Raw genomic sequence first — 21,500 nt, forward strand, 5'->3', positions numbered from 1 at the left:
ATTGTTTCTGAAAACTACTTAAAAACCGGTTTCTGATTCTGAATGTCAAGCTGTGTTTTGTCACTGGACTAGGGTAAATTGTTAAATCTGAAGCCCTGTGTGGTACCTTGGATAAAACAGAGTGCAGCTGAGGACACCATGTGGTGTGCAGAAGGTTTCTGACTTAAATGAGAACAAGGGGACCATTTTTTTTGTAACGGAGATGTTTATTTAGACAACTGAATGCATGCCAGAAAGAACTGTGTTACAGCAGCAGTAACTTTCAGATCTCTCACTTTTCTAACAAAGAGAGAGAGAGACCCGGATCAGGGACACACCAAACTTTGGAGTTTTGGTCGAGAACACTATCTGCTAATTTATTGCATTGCCACATTACTCTTGTCATGTATTAAGGGGACAGGGGAGACAGGGGGTACCTTTGTTGAATCAAAGTTTAAGGAGCTTGGATCTACAGCTTTGGCCAGAGTATCATTAGTTGTTAATATCACTGTTTTGGCAGAAGGACAAAAGTAATTCACACCTTGATTTAAGGGAACTTTACCTCTCACACAAAACACGTAGAGACGATAAAAAGATGCACTTACTGTAGGTAGCATTCACATGCAGTATAACGTGTCTTCTCCTTCAGACTAAATTTAACATTTTTCTCCACTATTTCTTACAGAGATTCACAGCTAATGTTTTTCCGTTTGGGGAATTATCTTACACATAATGGATACTGGATGAACGAAGACGTGGATGGATTTGGGAAAAAATAAAATGTAATGAAAGCATCTGTTATGAAAGTAAAAAGAGAAAAAATTGTGCTTATCGTTAGCGGGATCTCTGTCAAAAATGTATTAATGACACAAGCCCCTGTAATGGTGCTCCTAAACTTAAGTCATTTTCAACCCTTTTCTCCCCAAAAAGGGATTCCTTGACACAATTTCAGCCAGTTGGTCCATCAAAGTTTTCTCAGTTGCTGTTGCCATTGTTTCTCCAATATATTGATGAGCCAAAAATACCGTAATATCAAAAATAAATGCAACCCTTTCACAAAACAATGAGCAATAAATAATAATCAAGTGGTGTTCTTGTACTGTATATGTACTCTATATACACAGAGAGTTTAGTTTGTTGTATATATGTACACAAAACAACTGCCAGTCTATTTCAGACTGGGTTTTTAGCATAGCCTACAACTGGAATTCGTGCCCAGATTCTATAAATCCCAGAAAAAGCAACAACATAATAACTTACACAGAATCCTCAAGAGCAGAAGGGATAATGCACAATGAGACTACTATGTTGCTTGTAATTTTTTGCCCCAAAAATAGAAGCACAGGTCTGGAAAGGAAATATAAAAGGACATGTAACATTTATTTTAGGTAGGGTGTAAAAAAAAAAAAAAAAAAAAAAAAAAAAGCCTTTAGAATTCCATAAAATAACTAGCTTATTAAAACATTGATTGACAACAACATGCACAATGCTTTCCCAGCCTCAGGTGGAGAAGGTTATGACGAAGCACTTTCTTTGCACCATGGTATGACTTTGCAGTTTTTGCATGTAATAATGCTTCTATTTGTTTTTGAACAACATGAGGGCCACTGGTGCAACCCTTCCCTTTCCTCCTTTAAGAGTTCTGTTGTCTGTCTTCACTCGAAAGACTGGATGGAAGGTTCTTTTCTCCTCAAACAGTTCTTCAAAATAAGAGTTTTTAATCCATTCCATGTACACTATCTTGCGGTTCACATGCTCAGGTCAAAGAGGGCAGCAGATTGCAGTGGATGCATTCTTTCTGCTTCCACAAATGTCTGTGTATCTATTAATGTCTCCACAACTGTCCTCTCAGCATTTTAAGTCCATCTGCTTACCAACAAACCTCACTAAACATTTCTGTCCCAGTCCTATTTTAGTAGCTTATGTACAGGAGGTTGAAGTGTCTGCCAGGCAGTATCCCAGGCAACCAGCCATATCCTCACACATTTACAGTATGCATTCCAGTTTTACAGTCCTCTGTTCATCTTTGTCCTCTTCACAGGTTATGTGCATTTGTGTATGTGTCTTTGAATGAGAGCTTTATGGTGTTACACGAGTGCAGCTCATGTATTTCTACCTAAAAGTGTGCGCTGCTGTTTTTTTTATGGGTCTTTGTTCTGCTGTTGTTATGGCGAGGTCACTGAATTGAAGTTTGTGCTTGTGTGTGTAGATCTGGCTGCATGTGTGCATCTCTGTGCTTTTTCCTCAAACGCTACGTGGGGGTCTTTGAAGCTCATGGGTCCTCCTGTTGCGTCCCTTCTTATTTTCCTGCATCCGTCTCCATTTGGCCGCGTGCTGGCTGCTCGCCCGAGACCCCCCCGCGGCCTGAGAACCAGCCAGGCTGCCCTGCCCCTTCTGGACGTTCTGCGTCTTCTGATTGTTCTTAGGTGCCTGGCCAGTCAACGTACCCAGATTCGGTTGACCTTTCTGGGTAGTCTGGCTCCGTGCTGGCCCTTCCACTGTCGGAGCTCCAGCCTGAGGCCATGGCCTGCTCTGTGGTGGACTGGCTTGCTGCTTCTGAGCATTGGGAGCCAAAGCTTTAGGTCTTAATGCAGGGTTAGAACCACCGGTGCTGTCGGGTTTACCCTGACTGTTGCCATTGGGCGTCTTCACCCTCTTCTGTTTTCGTTCTTTCTTCCAAACTTGATCGCAAAACTCCTCCACGCTGTTGAGGTCTGGGTGGTCTAAGAGAGACAGGAAGTCTCGATACCACAGCCTGTGCTTGGGAGAGTGACCTACCCCACCCCCCGCACTGGAAAGCCCAGGTAGGATGTCACCCAGTCTCTGGGCGGGGATGACCTGGAGGTTGAGGCGCAGTAGGGGCTGGATAAAGCCGTGTTCGACAGCTTGGCAGTGGTAGATACCTGTGTCAGACTGAGCCAGACTGCGTATGAGCAGGCCCTGGTCTGTACGCAGCACCCTGTCATCTCGCTTGATCTGAAAAAAGACAAACAAAAGACAAAGAAATAAATAAAGAGCAAACTATTTCTGATGTCACAAAGTTATGCTCAAAAGTTTAGGTAAGCACAGAGAAACCCTCCCCCTTCAGCAGATGAATGTAAAAACAGGCCTCTCTGGTCAAACTAGCATATATCATTCTGCACAGTGAGCCTCCACAAGTGAAGCAACAATACAGTCTCAGTACAAGACAAACAACAGCACTGCGTAAAAAATGCAACCACATCATTGATCTGAAAGGGACTATTGTATTGAAGTGGTGAGGATCAACGGAGGGCGTATAAATGAACATTACATAAGATGTTTAAAAAAGATAAAATGATTGCGGCCAAGATAGCTTTCCAGGGAAATAAAAATATTTATATCCTTATAATAGTATAACCTGCTGGGCGGTGGTTTGCATGTGATAAACCTTAAAACTCATGGATCCGTTACTCCAACTGAACTTCCTGGATTGTATTTCTGCGTCTCACAAGTACCTAAAACCACACGCCCTGTATTTAGACAAATACAGGCCCTGTAGAAAGTCAGGCAACAGTAATTGGTTATATCATGAGGTCAAAAGTCAATCTCAACATCCACAACCCTAGGTTACCACCCTTTCTAGGTCACTGAGGTTAAAGGTAAAGGGGTCAGAGGTTATTACATGATAACACATAGAAGGAAAAGCGTAGCCTTTGGCAGAGACATGATGTTTATTTTGCAGCTATTGAATTAGCGGGAAATTGAGCTATAGTCCAAATTGAGGTGTGTGGGTTTAACAATCATCCAACCGCCCTTTTTTTAAGAGGCAAATCAGAAACAACGTGAGAAACATACACACCTCGAGCTTGCGGTCGTCGTTGGGCTTCTGCAGCTGCCAGTAAACGAGCGCTCTCTGAGACTTGGGGCTGCACTCCAGGAACATACTGCTGTTCTCCACGCCATACACACTCCTGTCCTCCACGCTGCCTCCTAAGCCATCCATGTCGTCTACTCAAAACCAAAACACACAGCGAAAGGGAGAATGAGAAGTGTGTGACAAAAAGGAGGGAGAGTGTAGGTGTTTGTGTTTAAGTCATCGAGGTACCGTGATGCTGAAGATCTGAGCACTGGGAGAGAGGGTCTCCGTTTCTGATGTCCTGTCGCCTGGTTCGCCTGGGAAGAAAACACACTGGAAGTTATTGGCAGTAGTAGGTGTACATGTCATTTAAGCAACATATGTTCTACAAAATAGACCGGTAATGCACTTCTCACGTTCTGTTCTCTGTACTGTTTAATTTCAACCACTAGGGGGCACTGTTGCGCAATACTATTCCACATTCAGCTTCGCTTACATTTGAGGACTGGAGAGGAGGAGGTATTTATTGAACCTTTACTCCACTGTTAAATCGCATGAGTGAAAAAAACAAAACCCTGGCAGAATTGTAAGAAACATAACCGTGTCGAGCAATGAAACAGCGTGCTTCATTGCCTTCTGATGAGCCGTTATTATGAAACACATACCGCATTTCACCCTTGAAATGGTTGTAAAAGCAGCCCTACTCTTTGTCCTCTCGATATGGAAGTCCACTATATCATTCAGGTTTTTTTGGGGGGGGATTTCTTTTACTGCGATGGCGAGGCGTTTACATGCCTGGTTTCACTGACTAACTCAATGTGTCTCCCCTGTTCCTAGTTGTCATGGTCGAGTTTAAAATCTCTGACGGGTTGCCGTAAAAATCAAAGCGGGGAGAGGTGGGTTAAGCCAAAGGTGAGACGCGGGTCGGAAAGAAAGCAATAAATAGATAGAGGGAAAAAAGTAGAACCGTTAGATGTAAAAAAGAAACAGATGGAGCAAAATGGTCAGTGTGTGTATTCTGCACACAACATATGGCCACTAACATCTTTACTTCTTTACTTCTGTGTGCCATACATATTTTTGACACTTGTCTTTCTGTTTCTTTCTCACACATGTCCCTCCTATGTAGGTTTCCTAGGCTAACATTCCTGTCTTTTTTGGCCGTCTGAGCACGTGCGGGGCTGGGTGTCTGGTTCTCATTCTGGGAGGGAAAATATTTGCAATGTACAAGAGAGCAAAGAGGAGACGGTCCTGGCCTTAACCACGGGGTGTGCCACCTCCTCTGTAACCCAGCCAAGCTGGACTATACCCACCGGCCTACTTCTGTTGGTGTGAGAAGTTATGGATGAATGAGATGCAGGGGTGTAGTGCTACGTGTGTGTGTGTGTGTGTGTGTGTGTGTGTGTGTGTGTGTGTGTGTGTGTGTGTGTGTGTGTGTGTGTGTGTGTGTGTGTGTGAGGGCTGTGGCGGTCAGCCTAATCCCGCTGGATACAGCAGAGGGTAATTTGAGGGTGTGTATGTTCATACCTCCTGGCTGGAGGGTGAAGCGGTCAGACAGCTCCTGTTGGTTATAATTTAGTGTGTGTGTGTGGTTGTGTAGATGTATGTCTTTTTATCACTGTGTGTGTGTGTGTGTGTGTGTGTGTGTGTGTGTGTGTGTGTGTGTGTGTGTGTGTGTGTAAATCTTGACTGTAGGGCGACGGGATCACTACTCAGAACAACTGTTACTGGCAGAAGTTATAACCCAGGGTGCGGGATTGTACCTTTTGGAATGCATACTTGGCCTGTGTGTATTTAATGACTGTATTTTGTGCCTGCGTAATATTTTGACTCCAGATTACTTCCATGTTTAGATGTTTTGGCATGTACCGTGTACTTTTTTTTTTTTTTTTTTTTTGGGATTCACAGCACTGGTGGAGGTCTGAGGTTACAGAAACGGGCTGCATATTGAGATGCCCTTGAGCAGAGCATTAAAAGCCAATTGCAAGAGCTGACTGCAGGTGCACTGATAACTCCCAGGTGTGACTGCGTATGACGGCATTTATACAAAAGGCAGGATGTTGCTGAAAAGAAGCATGCAGGCTCAGCAAACCCTCTGAGGATAAACAAAAGGTCAAAGATTTGTTTGGTGCGTGCATGCTCCTACCTCTTGGCGGTAGGAAAGTATCTCGAGCACTCGCTGCCGTCCCAGGCGCAGTAAGGGTCTCTGGCCAGGCAGCACTCAGCGCAAGCTTTCCCATACACCTCGCAACGGTGTAAAGACATCTGTGATACACCCAGGCCCGAGCCAAGGTACAGCTGTTGCTGTGGGAGCAAAAGAAAGAGTGAGGATGTAAAAATGGAGTATTCCTGTGAGATTCAGTTGGAAAGGTTCTCATAAAAAAAAGAAGGTGGCTGTGGGGTTGGCTTTTAGTAGGCACATTAGACATCTTGGTTTTTGGATATCGGTGTTTGCTTTAAGGCCCAGAAGTTCTCACTTTTTAGTTTCACTTCTTGACCTGTCAACAGCCTCAGGATAAATGATTTTAAAAGTTTTTACCTGCTTTGTGGACAGCTCCATAGCAGTAATGGGAGTAGGCTCCTGCACAAAACAAATATAGCACAGCTGCTTTACTACCACTTCTATGGACAGTGTGTGTATATTTATAGGCATACGCTTCATAAATTGTTGTTAACACTCAATTTTCAATACCCGGAAGACAGTCATCTCTTCAAGCACCACCTCTTCCAGGTCATGCCAGCTCTCTCTGGGGATTGTCACCACCTTCAGTACGGTGCCCATGTCTGAAAAAATATAGACATTCAGATACAGCAAATGTATGTATAAGTCTTTTTTGATTATGTATGACTAATCGTTGCTTGTGTGAAAAGAAATTCACTGCTCCTAATCTGTTGCTGACACTCTGTTGGTGTTGCTTTATGTACTGGATACTGGAAATGCCATTTTTCTCTAAACTTTATTGTTTGAGATTTTCAGTATATAGATGCTACGGTAAAGCTGGATTACAAAATACTGCGTGAAATATTTGAATATCATTCCTTAGGAATATTTATGAAATTCCACTTTTTAAATACAAAGAAAAGAAGAGATATTTTCAGGTTTTAGTTAAAATTGGAATGTATCCGTTTATTTTGAATATTGAAAAAGATATTATATATATATATATATATATATATATATATATATATATATATATATATATATATAAAAACATATACAATATATAAAAAATACAAACATATGTAAGAGCCTGCCCTGCAAATCAAATTTATTTCATAATAATAATAAAGTTGAAGTTGGATTCTGGTACATTGTCAGAGCTCATTTACTCGACATTTTTCTCTTTACATTTCTTTTTGCAGCAGGAAGCAAAAGAATGTTTGAGTGCATACATTCTAGGTTAAAATGAGTTTAAACGGATTATTTGGTGAAAAATAGGTTACATAGGTAACAGCAATCAACCTTAAATACCACGTAACTGTGACTGATTTCAATAATTTGTCAAAAATTGATTTCTAAGAAAGAAAAAGGAGCTTTGTATGTTAAAGCACAAAGCAACTGACAAAGACACAGTGTGAAGTTGTGTACCTGTCCCGATGAACATGACGTCATACTGTCCGTCCTCTGCCTCCACTCTGTCCACCACCAGCTGGGAGAACTGGTAGTCCACGTCTGTCCGCACCATGATGGGACGCCCACCTATCGGGTGCACTGGGTTGTACATGGCTGGGTGACCCCTGGCGAAGGTGATGACATCATCAGGGAGGTCTTTTGTGGAGTCGAATCCTCCAAATGTCTTGCTGGGGCACTGGGAATCAGACCAAAATGGCAGGCAGGTAACTTTTAGAAGATTGATAGTGCACGATTAATGTTTCATTATCTTATGAACGTAATACGTTCCATGTGGTTTATATTTGACTTTACTGCTTGTAAAATCACTGCATTTGTGGACAATTGTTTATTCGGGGACTTACAGTTCCAGGGCGCGGGTAGGGCACCCTCCCTTGGAAAGGCACCCACTGGTAGTTGGGTCCATCTCTGTGGGCGTAGGGGCCCAGGAAAACCCTCCTGATGTCTGCCATGTTGTACATGCACACTGCTGAGCCTTTAAAGATGTTACTGTGGAGAAAGAGAGGGAGAAACTTAGAACGGGCGAGAGAGAAAAAGAAAAAAAAAGAGAGCTTAAGTATGAAGAGAGGGAGGTAGGAAGAGGATGATGAGAGAAAGAAAGATGACAAAAACAAACAAAAAGGATTCATAAACAATCGGTCACAAGACAGGGATTAGGGGCTTGTGAAATACTGAAGAAAGACAACAAAATTACTTTTCATCGCACAAAGACGATGGGGAGCAGCAAGGTTGTCATTACCTAAGTATAGGAATGACAGATTGGAACTTCTCTTTGATTGCTTCCAGCCTCTTGAGAACAGACAGGAATTTGGGCCCACCACCAACAAAACTGGAGACCTGGTTCGGAGCATATTTGAAACCCCCTCCAATATTTTGCGAGCGCTCGCTCGAGCCAGATGGGTGGATTTTGCTTTCACTGGCCAGACAAGGTCCAAAGCAGGCAAGGTCAATCAATCACGCAGAAAAGGGGGAATTTTGTGGATTTTATTTTAATTCATAGTCTGGCGTGGAAAATCTGGGAGTTGCACAGGAATTTTCCAAAATATATATTTTCCAAACGAGTCATGAAAATATTACTGTGGAGATTGTGACATTTGCTTGTAGGCTAGATGTTCAAAAATCTTTTTGCAGCTTTTTGTCACTTTTTACACAAGGCAGATTTTAATTTGTGTCAGTGTCTTGCATTTGCAGAAAACTAAATGCTTCAATAAGATTCGGGACGTCCTTTGTCTTGCTGACTGCAATGGGAAGTTGTATCAGACTAATTAGGGATGTGGCTGGCATACAGTACACACACACACACACAGCCAACAGTACTCACCAAAGCATGGAAGATGAATGGATTAGCATTTGAAAATGTTAATTACAGAGAAATTCAATTAACTCCGGGGGCAAAAAAAGGCACTCCAATATCTATGCTTAAGAAAAGGAGCGAACATGTGTTTGTGCGGATACAAACAGTTTGAGAGAAGCACACAAATTATTCAGTGACACACACACACACACACACACATTGATCTGTCAGTGGCAGCTTCTTTGTGCCTCATTAAGCAGTGATATTAAAAGCCGGTCCCTCTGAATCTCTGCTCTATTCATCTCTGAAAACCGGCCACTTAGAAAACCAATTAAACCACTCTAATTCCTCAATGCCCCATAATTGAATTTTAAAGGGTGCATGTGTGTATGTGTGTGTGTGTGTGTACGGGCACACATGTGTACACCCACTACAGCGCACCGACCTCTTGCTCTGAATACATTTCCAGAAAGCTGAGAAAAGCCATACGGGCCTAGTGATGCAAGGCGCCTGTCGGTATGCGTTAGCTTGCGCCGCCATTCTATTCAGCCTGTCTTATCATTAGCAGTGATTGATGGTGAGGTGTTTGTCCTCCTTTCATAGCGGTTCAAAGACACTACTGGACACAAAATACCCCCCCCTCCTGCAAAATGCAAATTCATCATCATCATGATAAGTGCCACCATCTGTGCCATTTCAACTCACTTATCTGCCCTGCCCCATGCCTTCACCTCTCCACAGACTTCAATAGAGCCCCACCCGGCCTTTTGAAAACCCCATTCAAGGCTGGGGCGGCGGCCAGGGGAGAGACGCGCGTTCCTGCTGAGTGAATATCGTGTTTCTCTCGCTCCCTCCTGCTTCATAATCTGATTTCCCTACAAGCCTCTGCCAAGGTTTCAGTGAAAAAGGGGACAGGTAGCGGGGAACGGTGAACGGATAAAAGCAATCTCCATTCTGAGACGTGGGGAGGGGAACCATATGAGGGGAAAGCAACCATAAGACACCTGTAAGTGGATTACGGGATGCGGAGCGCTGTCTGGGAATTTGACGGGGGCACGCTTGGTAGCTCGCATTCTGCCGTGTCATTTAAAAGGGTTAGGAAATGACAGATAAAGGCATGGAATAAAGGATGTGAAAAGGAAGAATTCTTGAAAGGAAATATGAAGCGTGTGTGTTTTTTCAAAGACAGAGGAAATAACTGGTCCGGGACGGTTGCCCGTTGAATTTATATAGCTCCTTCTGATCTCCTAGCAACAAATCAACAAAACAAATATGACACTAGCAGCGTATGTCAAGCTTTTTGAGAATGTGAGCCTTTGCACACACATTTTGAAAGGTCATCGGAAAAGATCTGTACCTGGATGTGGTGAATACAGCATAGATAAGTGGATTTTTCGGGTCCTTGGAGCTCATGAGGAACACGTCCTCTGAAAATACAAAGCAAGAATGGGTGAAGGTGGGGTTTTTCAGCAGCATTTGAAAGAGAGTCTGTGAGGTTAACTTTTCTTCAAATACAAATGAAGAATACACACTTACGTAGCTCATCAAAGTGTGTATCAATGCCGGTAACCCCGGGCACTGAACACATTAGCCGGGCCTTGAGAAAAGTGGTCCACTTGTTCACCAGACTCCTGTGACCTCCCATGTCATTCTGTATTACAAACACAAAGAAACTCAATACATTTGCACAAGCTCTGACATGTAGTGATTTCTGTAAGACCAACCAGATATGTAAGAAATGATTATGAATCTTTCCATTGCTTTGGGTTGTGATAAGGATTTTTGTGTGTGTGTGTGTGTGTGTGTGTGTGTGTGTGTGTGTTGTTACCTTACACAGTTGTCCTATCCTGGCGATGGTAGCCTTGCCAGTGTGCTCTCCGTCCATGGCGTTCTCTTTGAAAAACAGGAAGATCTTGTCGTCTTCGGGGTTGTCACTTTCTGGGATCAAGTGAACACTTATGAACCTGGGGTCTAGAGGAAAAAAAGAAAAAGAATAAATCACAAAAACAATATTGTAGGCAGTAAAATATGCGTACATTTGTTCATACACTTGAATCATACACAAACGTAAACTTACGATCCAACCTCTGACAATCCTTTCACCCCTATTTTACACCACTGCATTCAAATCCCCCATGATATTCTCCAGTCACGGCTCAGTAATAACAGCCATTCCCTTTACACCCTGGTGTTACAGTATCTGACTTTACCCCAAGTGAGTGCTCCAAGTCCAAATCCCACATAACCCCGTTCTCTAGGCCACATCCTCACAAACACACATGGCTCTGATTGTCCCCGGTAACACTTGAATACATTTATTTCGACTTTAAGCAGAAGAGGAAATCAAAGATAAACGGGCCAGCCGGGGCCTTAGGGCTCTCCTGACTTGAAGGGGCAAAGGGACTGAGCAAAAGTGGCTGCAGTCACTGAGGCGTCGTCGCGCGTAAAACGAGCCTGTGTCTAAAAGCTTGGGGGTTAGTTGGGGAGAAACAAGCAGTGCCATGTTACGCCTCCATGGCCGTTTAGGAGTTAGAGTAGCTGTGAAAAAGACGAGTGTGGCCAAAGTGGGAAGCAGATTTACGGGTGCGAGACCTCTGGTATGAATCATGGGTACCCCACACACGCCTCTAGGTCTATTGTGAATATGTGTCATTAAATCGACACATTCATAAATTCAACCTTGCATGCTCTCGCATACAAAAACAGGCTTCTGCTGGTGTCGCCAACGATCGAGGTCATACAATTCATTACATTTAATTCCCAACAAAAGGCCACTGTATTCAGTCGAGGTTTAATCCAACCTCTATGTTGAGTGCGAGGGCATTAAAGGGTGAAGAGATGTGTAAATAAATTGCATGAATAAAGACCAGCAAAGCCAAAGCTACCGTTTAAACCTAAATCCTTTTTAGACTGTGATTAAGGATTCATTCCCAAGTTTCTTTTTTTGTTACATTTGAGTACCATGTAACCTTGTTGATAAAGGCTCAATAGAATATCCCCATCCCAGTAATCCATGCAATTACAATCCCCCCTTTGTGGAGAAGGAGTTGGATTTTGCCGGGCCGAATGGATACAATCCCTGGTGTATTTGTTTGAATAAGGTGAAAGATCGATGGGGATTTACGCTGTAACAATGGCTTCTCCCTTTTAAATCACTCTTTATTAATATGTGACAGCAATCAGCACTGCAGAGAACAGCGTTTGTGAGTTTAGATGGCGCTGGGGTAGGTTTTTTTTTTTTTTTTTTTTTTTAGGGGAACTGAGAGAAATTTGACTCCACTACAGGAAAACAGCTGAGAGCGGATTAGTTTGGTGGGAAAGAGGGGAAAAAGGGATGGCACAGCTTGATGGAAAGGTTCAAACTGACCTTTTGTGGCTCCCTAAGTCCTCCGCGGTGCCGAAAGATAGCCAGACAGACTGAAGAGTCAATAACCCTCACTGCTGCGCTAATCTTACTAACACAGTCAAATCCAGTGACTTTGTGAATGGGCTCTAATATCTGATGTCTGCACAAGAATGGAAATGATATGAGACTTCAGGCTTGTGGGAGAATTTAATTCTTCAAAGTCCATTGAAAAGCTGAATGGTATTCTTTCTCCAAAACTGGCCAATGAGGGTTTACTTCCACCTTGTACTGAATAGTTGCACTTTATGTGGGCCACAAGTGTCCAGTTTTACTTTAATAGTAAAGTTTGTTGGCATTTGTGAGGATTAAAAAATGTTATCTAATTTTTGCAGTGTGAACACTATTAGCTTCCACTATAAGCTTATAGATGGAGATGGACTCTTAAAATGACCAGGGAAGGCAACATATGTACAGTAGACTACAGTGACAAAACCCCACATAGAATAGTACAATATCAAATTACACAAAATAACTTTTTTTGCAAGAAGAAAAACTAGATCGTACAAAAGAAAAATCAACTTGTTTTTCAGAAAAATGCATTTCCTCAGGAGTAAAATTTGGTCAACCTTTAATACTTTGTTGACATGCTAATAAAAACCTTTTATAATTCCTTTTTATTATTTTATTTTTTAATAATTTTACCATTAAGCCATCTTGAATCATGCTGCTCTGTTCTGATTGGATGATGATCTCCCAGGGTACGGAAAATAGCAAAGTCCCTTCCCATGAAATCAGCAGATGTGCCAGAGTACAGCTCTCCATCTGCCAGTGAGAAAAGCATAGTTAGGAACAAATGTCCAGCTCTGAAGTAAATGTGTACTTCCTGGAACTAATCAAGGCAGAGATCAAACTCACCGATCAGAAGCGAGGCCGAGAGCATTTTGGGGTCGTAGGGGCTTTTCCCGCGGCCATTCTCAAAATGCGAGGCCAGTCGAAAGATGTTGTCCTGTGGTGGAAAGGGTCAGAGATCAACATGAGGTCAGTGAAAGCCACATTAAGCCTGGCCGAAGGTACATTTATAGCCTGTGTTTCAAATTACACCAAATTCTCATTATAGCCTGCTGCTTTTGGAATGTGCATGTGATGCGCCACAACTTCATCCAGGCATGAGCAATAAGATGTTTTTTTACACTGCTGACTTCTTCTACTTTGCTTACAGAAGAACAATAATTTATGCAACCGCACAACAAAAATAAATGATGGGGAATAAAGTAGGATCATGTAGCAAAAGCACAGCGCACCCTCATACTCTTTGAATATATCAAAAGAAAAGTGACAAAAGAGAGACCCAACTTAGTTTTCTTTAAATCACTTACTGACAACACTACTTTAAACTCAAGTGAACTCATGCAGGGTCCTCTATACTCATTCCCCTCCCCATTGTCGGACTGGAGAACCCATGCTGGTACATTGATTAACCTGTAGACCTTTATCAAGATGACTGATTACACTTTTATGTAGGGAAGAGGTAGCTTAATTAAAAAGTCGAACCATGTAGTGACCACTTATTTTCCAGTTCTTCACACAAAAGAAAACATCGATGAGAAAATAATCAATGAGGGAAATGGTTTTTGCCGTGCTTGACAGAAAAAAAAAATGTGTGTGTGTGTGTGTTATCAGTGCAGCCAGTGTGGTTACTGTGGACAGATTATTTTAAGGGGAAATATTATGGTACTTTCTCTGTCATTAGTTTACTATCGCACTGGTGTCACATTTCATGTGTCATGTTATTAATGAATGCTCAATTGAGATCTAAATTACATTTTGCATATATATAACTGATTAAACATGTAGAAAAAAAAACCCACAGCATTTGGTGAACCAACATTAATGCACCCAATGTATTACCTCTGCTCTTTTTCCCATTTCTAGAAAAGAACAGATGGGGTGGAAGGCTCCTGTGCCACAGATGTACATGTGGGTCTGGTTGTAGGGCTGGAGGACCCGGATGAAGTTAGAACACTCTTTCTGGAAAAGAAATGAGACATGAGACATCAAAAACTCCAACCAATGTATCATTTCATACAGTGAGAATTACATCTGGCGAAGAGATTTAAATACATTTTGTGTGTGCAATACCCTACTCTGTTTATGAAGTAATCCTACCAGCATAGTATATTATATAGTCTTGCAAAGCATCTGAAACTCAAGGGGATTTTTATGAAAGAGATTGCATATGGTAGCATTAACTTCAAAAAAGCCATCAAGTTTGAATTAAGTTTTATCCCTTATGAAAATAACGTTGACACTTTTAATAGAGAAAAGTGCTGCTGTGATTCAACTGAAAATAGAGACAATAGGAAGCGGAGAATAACGGAGAATAGAGAAAAGCTCTGTTGGAATTCCCTTTAAAGCAGGGACTTTCCAGTTGGATTGGAAAATGAAACTGGGTCTCCTTCAAGGATATCCACCTGTGCGTCAAATCAGGCAAATCTACCTCAGATCTGTAATGATCCATATGTTTGAATTTACTGAGGGTGTTTGGGTTGGCTCTCAAATACATAATGATAGTCCCAGTGGTGTGAGACTGTTTATTAGAGTGCTAATCAACGGGATTGGTTAATGTAGGCGGGTTATTAGCAGCCTCGAGGAGTTGATTTGGGCACGTGTTTAAGTGATTAGTCTGGGGTTTGCCTTATTATAAATACATGCTTAATATTCACCCAACAAATAAGTAGACATTTGCTTGGGGATTTGGAAATGCAGCACACACATCACATCACATGCAGATGGCCAAATCACCCTTCTTTCTTCCTCCCTTCAACACATGCAACTCTTCAGGCTTTCAAACCACACAGACATTTCAGTTTGATGATTTGATGATGTCCCTCATATGAGACATAAATGGATTTGAGGCTTCACTGAGTTCAGGTTTGAGTGATGACATTTTCCAGCGCATCACCAGATTGACTCTGGGATCTCACTTTGCAAAGCTTTTCCAAAAATCTAAATTTCCTGCTATTATTCAGAAAGGAAGAAACTCATGTTTAAGCTCTGACGTTTCCCTGCTCAGTAATCTGCCTGAAGGAAGAGTTTGATATTTAGGTTCCCCCTTTTCTGCGTGATCTAAGTATGCTTAGTCACTGCTTGAGCTATCAGCCTGTTAGCCTACCTAAGCATTAAAAAAATGAAAGGAGGGGGAAACAGCGTGCTGGACAGTCATTGCACCGGGCCATGAAATAGTCCCGCGCATAAACCATAAACCATAAATTGTCATTTTTGTACTTTGGTTTTTGTGTGATTAAACAAACAAGATAGGAGATTAGACGGAGAGTGTTGCCTTTGAACAGAGCCAGGCTAGCTGTTTTCCCCTGTTTTCACTCTATGCTAAGCTACGCTAACCAGCTGCCAGCCTCAAATTGAACGTACAGACATGAGAATGGTTGATCTTCTAGTCTAAATCTCATATAAGCATACGTATTTACCAAAATGTCCTTATGTCCAAAAACTATTTCTTTAATATAAAATCTGATTTTAATTTGATGTCAAAGTATTAACTTGTTGTAATACAAAACTGTAGCGTGGTGGTAGTTTCTAACTGACCGGAGTTTATTGAAGCATTATGACACCTTTAAACTGTGAGTGTTGTCATTAACCCACTGTCCCAACGATGTTCCACATTTCAGAAACAGGACTATTGCTGAGTTCACAGAGGAAGACTAAACTTGATTTCTTGTGCCTGACCTCAACCCTGCACGTTTGTGTGTCTATGTGTAAGTTAATGACTTTACCCTCTGTGTTTTCAACTGTTAAAAAGGGGGGGCTATGTCCACATCATTCTCACAACCTTATTATATGCATTTCACCAACTCCTATAATTGCTGCCAATGTCAGCTCTGTTTATGATTTTACATGGCTGTCTTCGAGTTACGTGGACATAATACTGTAGCTATGCGGTAGGTAGGTTGCACATAAACACTGACAGACGTTAGTTATGCATGCCACTCATACATGCGGCTCTGTCTTCTCCCCCCCCAGGTGAAAAATGGTTTCCCTGATCACAAACCATGTCATTATGGGAAAACCACAACACCCACAGAGGATAAATGAGTCATTATTGGATCAAACTAATGACTCTCTTTGGACTGGGCATCGATGATGACTTTCCATGGGAGAAATGGGTGGACAGATTTGTATGTGGGTTTGTATATATTTGGATAAGTTGAGTGAATTTTGAGATTATGCTGAGGTCTCTTACTGAATAGGTGACATTTATGGGAAAAGTAGGATCACTTTTATTTTTATTTTAATATCTGTAATAGCTGGAAAATAATCAGAAATGACATCAGGCAGTTCTAGGAAATCGTTTATCTACACTCCATCTGAACCTTTTGTTCACTGAATCAAATGCAACAACCTGGGCCGCGTTACACACTCATCCTGCCAAGGAGAATGATACAGCCATCAGGCATTTTGGAGGGGGGCAGCTGTTACATTTGTTCTGTGGCTGTAAATTGTGGTTTGGAGAAATGCATCACTTTGGGAGCTCTGAATGCTTTAGTAATGTCCTAATCAAGGCCTCTCCATGTTGCACTCCGTCTCCGCTCTCACCGCCTCATTTTCAAGGGTAAACATTGTCACAGCATGCAAATACCTCATCATTGTGTTTTGTGTGCTTTTTTGCTGCCAGATATATTCACTTTCCACTGTGTGAGGGAGCAAAGGTGTAGTGCTTCTTGTGTGGTTGCGACTTTGTGTTTGTGCGAAAAACCTAAAAGTGTGAGTTAGACCCCAGTAAAAACCTCTGTGATTTAAAATGACTATGCAATTCTGGATAATCCTAAAACCCTGAAGCCGCTGCACTCCAGACTCATTCAGCCATGAAATTAAGATCAGATACAACACGGAGAGGGCCTAACCAAACAGCAACCCAGAGATAACACACACACTAACACCATCGTGCACACTAACAAAATCGGTGGCATATAGTATGTGTTCAGCAAACTTGTGCACATGTGAGCTAATAGTCCGTGCCAGATAATGAGAACTCAAACAATACACTCCCACATAAATATGCACCCATGCGCACACTCTGAGGCGCAAACATAAACATACTCCCGACATTAAACTCTACGTCACAGCAGCAAATAACCTCTGAGGTAACGCATGGTTGTCCTCGTGCCATTGGGACACTGTGTACACCTTACTGTGACCGAACATCTGTCGCACAGTGTGTTTAGTTGTGGGAGTCAGTTGGGTATGGTCTATAGAGAGTACAGTGTGCCAGAGGTGAGATGGAACATGTACTATCACTTTTATGTGAGCTAATTTCTTTTTTCTACATTGGTCTTGTAATTTGTACGGGTGCTGGTACCTCTCCTACAGTATGCTGCAATCGCTGCAACAAAAACATGCATTCCAGAGAAATTTGTAAAATGACATGGACGCAGGACAGACATATAATTTGTGTAACAATAGAAGCAAAAATTGTAGGGAAGCGCTCAAACGATGATGCCATCATGAATTTGGACTTACCCCAAGGTCTTTCCCTGCCCACTTGCATTCATCCCTCTTAGAGGGGGTGGCAGGCCACGCAATCTGTGCAAATGAGAGAAAGACAAAGTCATACTATGCTGGAGAGCAGAGATTTACATGTTGTTTCATGAAACAAGGAAGGCGGTGAGTCAATGCAGTGAATCAGAGGAAATCCAGATTTGTGTAATTCCAGGAGAACTTTGGATTTGTCAGGCTTTATTTTGACAATTCCTAATTCAGTGACTTGCTTATTTCACTCTATATCCCTGGCCATACCATGAGTGTTGCATGTGCATATGATAAATAAGGGATGGCTTTATTGATAACTGGATGATGACTGCATGAAAGTGGAGAAGGTAATGGGTTTATGTGACTCATACTGTAAATCAAAATAAGGAGAAACAAATTGAGTTAAAAATGTGCTGTGTTTATGGAAATTGGATAAGATACAGCATGTAGGAACACGTATGAATACTGTATTGCCCTTTACACTTGTCTAAATATGAGTTCTGGTTCAAATTATGGCATTTGGTTATGATTTTTTACTTCAAATACGAAGAGGGAACAGGATTTTGCTTCTTTGTTTTGGAAAAGATAAGACTCGTTATATTAAATAAATACTGGCTTTGTACTGTCCTCAATGCGAATCTATTTGTGGCCCCTGGTGTCACATGAATTATAAACACACATAGTGCATATGAGTGTACAAGTGTAAGGGAATTATTACATACTCAGACATTGGGTGCGATTGAGCCCACTTGTTTTGCTGGTGGCCACACAGATGTGGAAAGACAAAGGAAATGTATGCACATGCATTATTATGTAAATGCACTACACACACATTCCTTATTCTGTTCCTAGACTTTATATCCTCTCTAGATCAGCTGAGTTTCCCTCTCTGGGGAATCTGCACTGCACATTTCAGGGTAATTACATTAGATTTGCTTAATCACTGCTTTTTGGCGTTTATCTGATAATGATGCAAAGATCAGAACAAAAGAGCGAAAAAGAAGAAGAAAAAATACACATCCGAGCCAAGGGCAAAAAGAAAGAAAGACACACTCTCCCTCTCTGCATTGACTATGTATTTTTCAGCACTTTCATTCCCCTGCTCAGCTCTCTGCAGCCTGCAGGCAAGTCTGTGTCAGTCTTGTGTGTCCATGATAGCAGCCCGAATCTGATAAAAAGACTGTTAACCTACTCCAGGTGGAGTAATGGAATTATGGACAGCCATGTCTGGACCAAGACAGACAGTGGGAGGGATGTAGGGAAAGGAAGAAAGAGGTGGTGTAATGGACTCCAGAGGGAGCAGTAGGAAGAGAAGAGAAGACAAGAGAAGAGCTCAAATAACATGTGCAACCTGGACCAAAAGAACACAACTGCATTCAACTCTCACACAAACTATACCCAAACTGTAACCAAAATAAAGACGAGTACATATGAATTTGACCTGTTTGTGGTCTCTGTTAATGTTGACGAGGTCGAATGAGAAGATGTGGTCCTCGGCTCCGACCAGTAGTCTCCCTCGTTCCTCATCCAATAGGAAAGCATCGTAGCTCGAGCTGTTGGCCAAGCCATTGAAGGTGACAAGGTTACTGGTCTCTAACATCTCTGGAAGAGAAAGAGGAGAAGGAGATGGTGTTGATCATGTATTGGGAATGACTAACAAAATACTAAAATATTGATTAACGAACAGCTTGAAAATTAGGAAACATATTCCACATTTACTCAGTCATAAAAAGGGAAGTTAGTAAACTAAAAGTGTGGACTACATGGTGTAAAAAAATACATTTGCAGGAAAAACGTTTATATTAAATATTGTATGAAAGCACAACTATTCATACTAAATATATGAGTCAGTAGTTGAGCACTTCATTTTTACACTCAAACACTAAACTGTTTCTCGCTCTATGATGATAGGCATGTGTCAAAGCTTTAATGTATCTGCATCGAAAAAGAATGAATATTGGATGAAGTGTATAAAACCTGGGTTATTTGAAAATATTAGTGCGTCCTCCATCAAAATGCCCTGTTGTATGAAATCAGTAACTTTTGTTCACGTTTCCTTAACTGCTTTTCCACACACACACACACACACACACACACACACACACACATTTGCACACTCTTACATACAGACACATGTCAGTCAGGTATAGCGTGAGACATTTGAAGAGAACACAGCATGCCCCAATCAGGGACACAGTTCAGACTGTTCAGCCATGTGATTGGTTAAATAATTCATATGGAGTCAGAACCATGGGGAGATACTGTGCGTAAGTATGTGTGTGTGTGTGTGTGTGTGTGTGTGTGTGTGTGTGTGTGTGTGTGTCTGTGTGTGTGTGGCATGTAGCTGTAAATGGGTTATGTAAATCAACATTGAAGAGTGTGTGACTACACATGGATTTCTGCACAGTGTTTATGTCTTTAAGTATATACCAACAAGCTAAATGGAAACCAGCACAAGATTTTACGTATGGGCCGAAGTCCAGCCAGACCTCTGACAGTCAGTTAACTTTTAACCACCAAACATGAGTTCCATCAACTCTGATATTCCATTAACAAAGATCCACCCTCCCTCCCTGAGACCAAGTTAACCCCCGATTGAATTTGATTTCAGTGATCCTCATGTGTCACAGCACAAGTCAGGCAAAACAGTTCATTTATATTCATATATCATTTTGCATTAGCATACCACATGTCAACAGCCATGGATGGTAATAGTGTAACCAGGAAATGTTTAGTGAAAACATGAAAGACCTAGAATATCTATCTTCTTTCAGTCTGTATTAATAATCTCAAACAATTGATCCATGATTTAATTATATGATCAACAAAAAAATTCAATTATCAAGTAACATTCTTTAGTTCCAGCTTCTTAAATGTGAGAATTTGCTGTGTTTCTCTGTTTAATAGCACTGAAAATATTTATTGAATATATTTATCAATTTTAAATAATATATTTATTTGGAAACCTTAAGGTTTAGGAAATTGTAACAGGCCTTTTCCACTATTCCAAACATTTTGTAGACTAAGCAAATAATCAAGTAATTGTAAAAATAACATATGGATTAAGCAATATTAATGTAGGCTATTACAATTTAAACTATTCATACTGCTGTATATAAAGACAATTCATTTGTTAATTTTCTTTCCCTTCACATCATGTAATTACTACATACAGTATGTCTACTGTGGAGAGCTCAAGTTGACCAAATGTCTATAAAAACATCTGTCCTTAATTATAATTAAGAGCAAAACAATGGAATATCTTTAGCTAACTGAAAAGCAGCTCGCACAATTGCAGTTTGACAATCAAGAGTAGGCCATGGGTTTCTCTGATTTATTATTATAATAACAGTAACATTTGGTTTACAATGAAATGAATAGAAATTTAATTAACCCCTTCACCATCTGCCCCTGGTTGGACCAATGGATACATAACATGTGTTTTATATTTTCACCACAGGTAGAGTCTTCTAATACAAAAGTCTCACTATCATACTACATCATCCATCATCATCAGTGTCACCATGTAACATAGACATAGAGACATGTGGGCACACAATATAGAAACCAGTACACATATGCACATAAACACATACTGTGTATATATATATATATATATATATATATATATATATATATATATATATATATATATATATACTGTACATACATACATATATAAACACACACATGCATGCACAAAGACATGCATACACACACACACACACACACACACACACACACACACACACACACACACACACACACACACACACACACACAGTCCGGTGGATTGTGATCTCCCTGCTCTCACCACAAAGCTCTGATTGACAGGCTGCTATAGGAGCCATCTGCGCCCACTCACAGTGTGTAAGATCTTGGACATCTG

General features: G+C 41.2%; 1 protein-coding gene across 1 annotated transcript in view; it reads right to left on the bottom strand.

The window, feature by feature from the left end:
* Positions 1 to 392: 392 nt before the first annotated feature.
* sema3aa (sema domain, immunoglobulin domain (Ig), short basic domain, secreted, (semaphorin) 3Aa) overlaps positions 393 to 21,500 on the bottom strand; it is a 32,874-nt gene continuing 11,766 nt past the window's right edge. The window contains exons 2-17 of the mRNA XM_028570624.1: positions 19,053 to 19,213; positions 17,603 to 17,665; positions 13,976 to 14,095; positions 12,983 to 13,073; positions 12,770 to 12,889; positions 10,550 to 10,692; positions 10,258 to 10,372; positions 10,079 to 10,148; positions 7,772 to 7,916; positions 7,386 to 7,605; positions 6,489 to 6,580; positions 6,336 to 6,377; positions 5,943 to 6,100; positions 4,046 to 4,113; positions 3,800 to 3,948; positions 393 to 2,955 (exon numbers count right to left, since the gene is read on the bottom strand). Of these exons, the coding sequence (XP_028426425.1) occupies positions 2,224 to 2,955; positions 3,800 to 3,948; positions 4,046 to 4,113; positions 5,943 to 6,100; positions 6,336 to 6,377; positions 6,489 to 6,580; positions 7,386 to 7,605; positions 7,772 to 7,916; positions 10,079 to 10,148; positions 10,258 to 10,372; positions 10,550 to 10,692; positions 12,770 to 12,889; positions 12,983 to 13,073; positions 13,976 to 14,095; positions 17,603 to 17,665; positions 19,053 to 19,213 (2,489 nt within the window). The 3' untranslated portion in view covers positions 393 to 2,223. The remainder of the gene's footprint in view (positions 2,956 to 3,799; positions 3,949 to 4,045; positions 4,114 to 5,942; positions 6,101 to 6,335; positions 6,378 to 6,488; positions 6,581 to 7,385; positions 7,606 to 7,771; positions 7,917 to 10,078; positions 10,149 to 10,257; positions 10,373 to 10,549; positions 10,693 to 12,769; positions 12,890 to 12,982; positions 13,074 to 13,975; positions 14,096 to 17,602; positions 17,666 to 19,052; positions 19,214 to 21,500) is intronic.

Source organism: Perca flavescens, chromosome 23 (genome assembly GCF_004354835.1).
Source record: "Perca flavescens isolate YP-PL-M2 chromosome 23, PFLA_1.0, whole genome shotgun sequence".
Taxonomy (NCBI): Eukaryota; Metazoa; Chordata; class Actinopteri; order Perciformes; family Percidae; genus Perca; species Perca flavescens.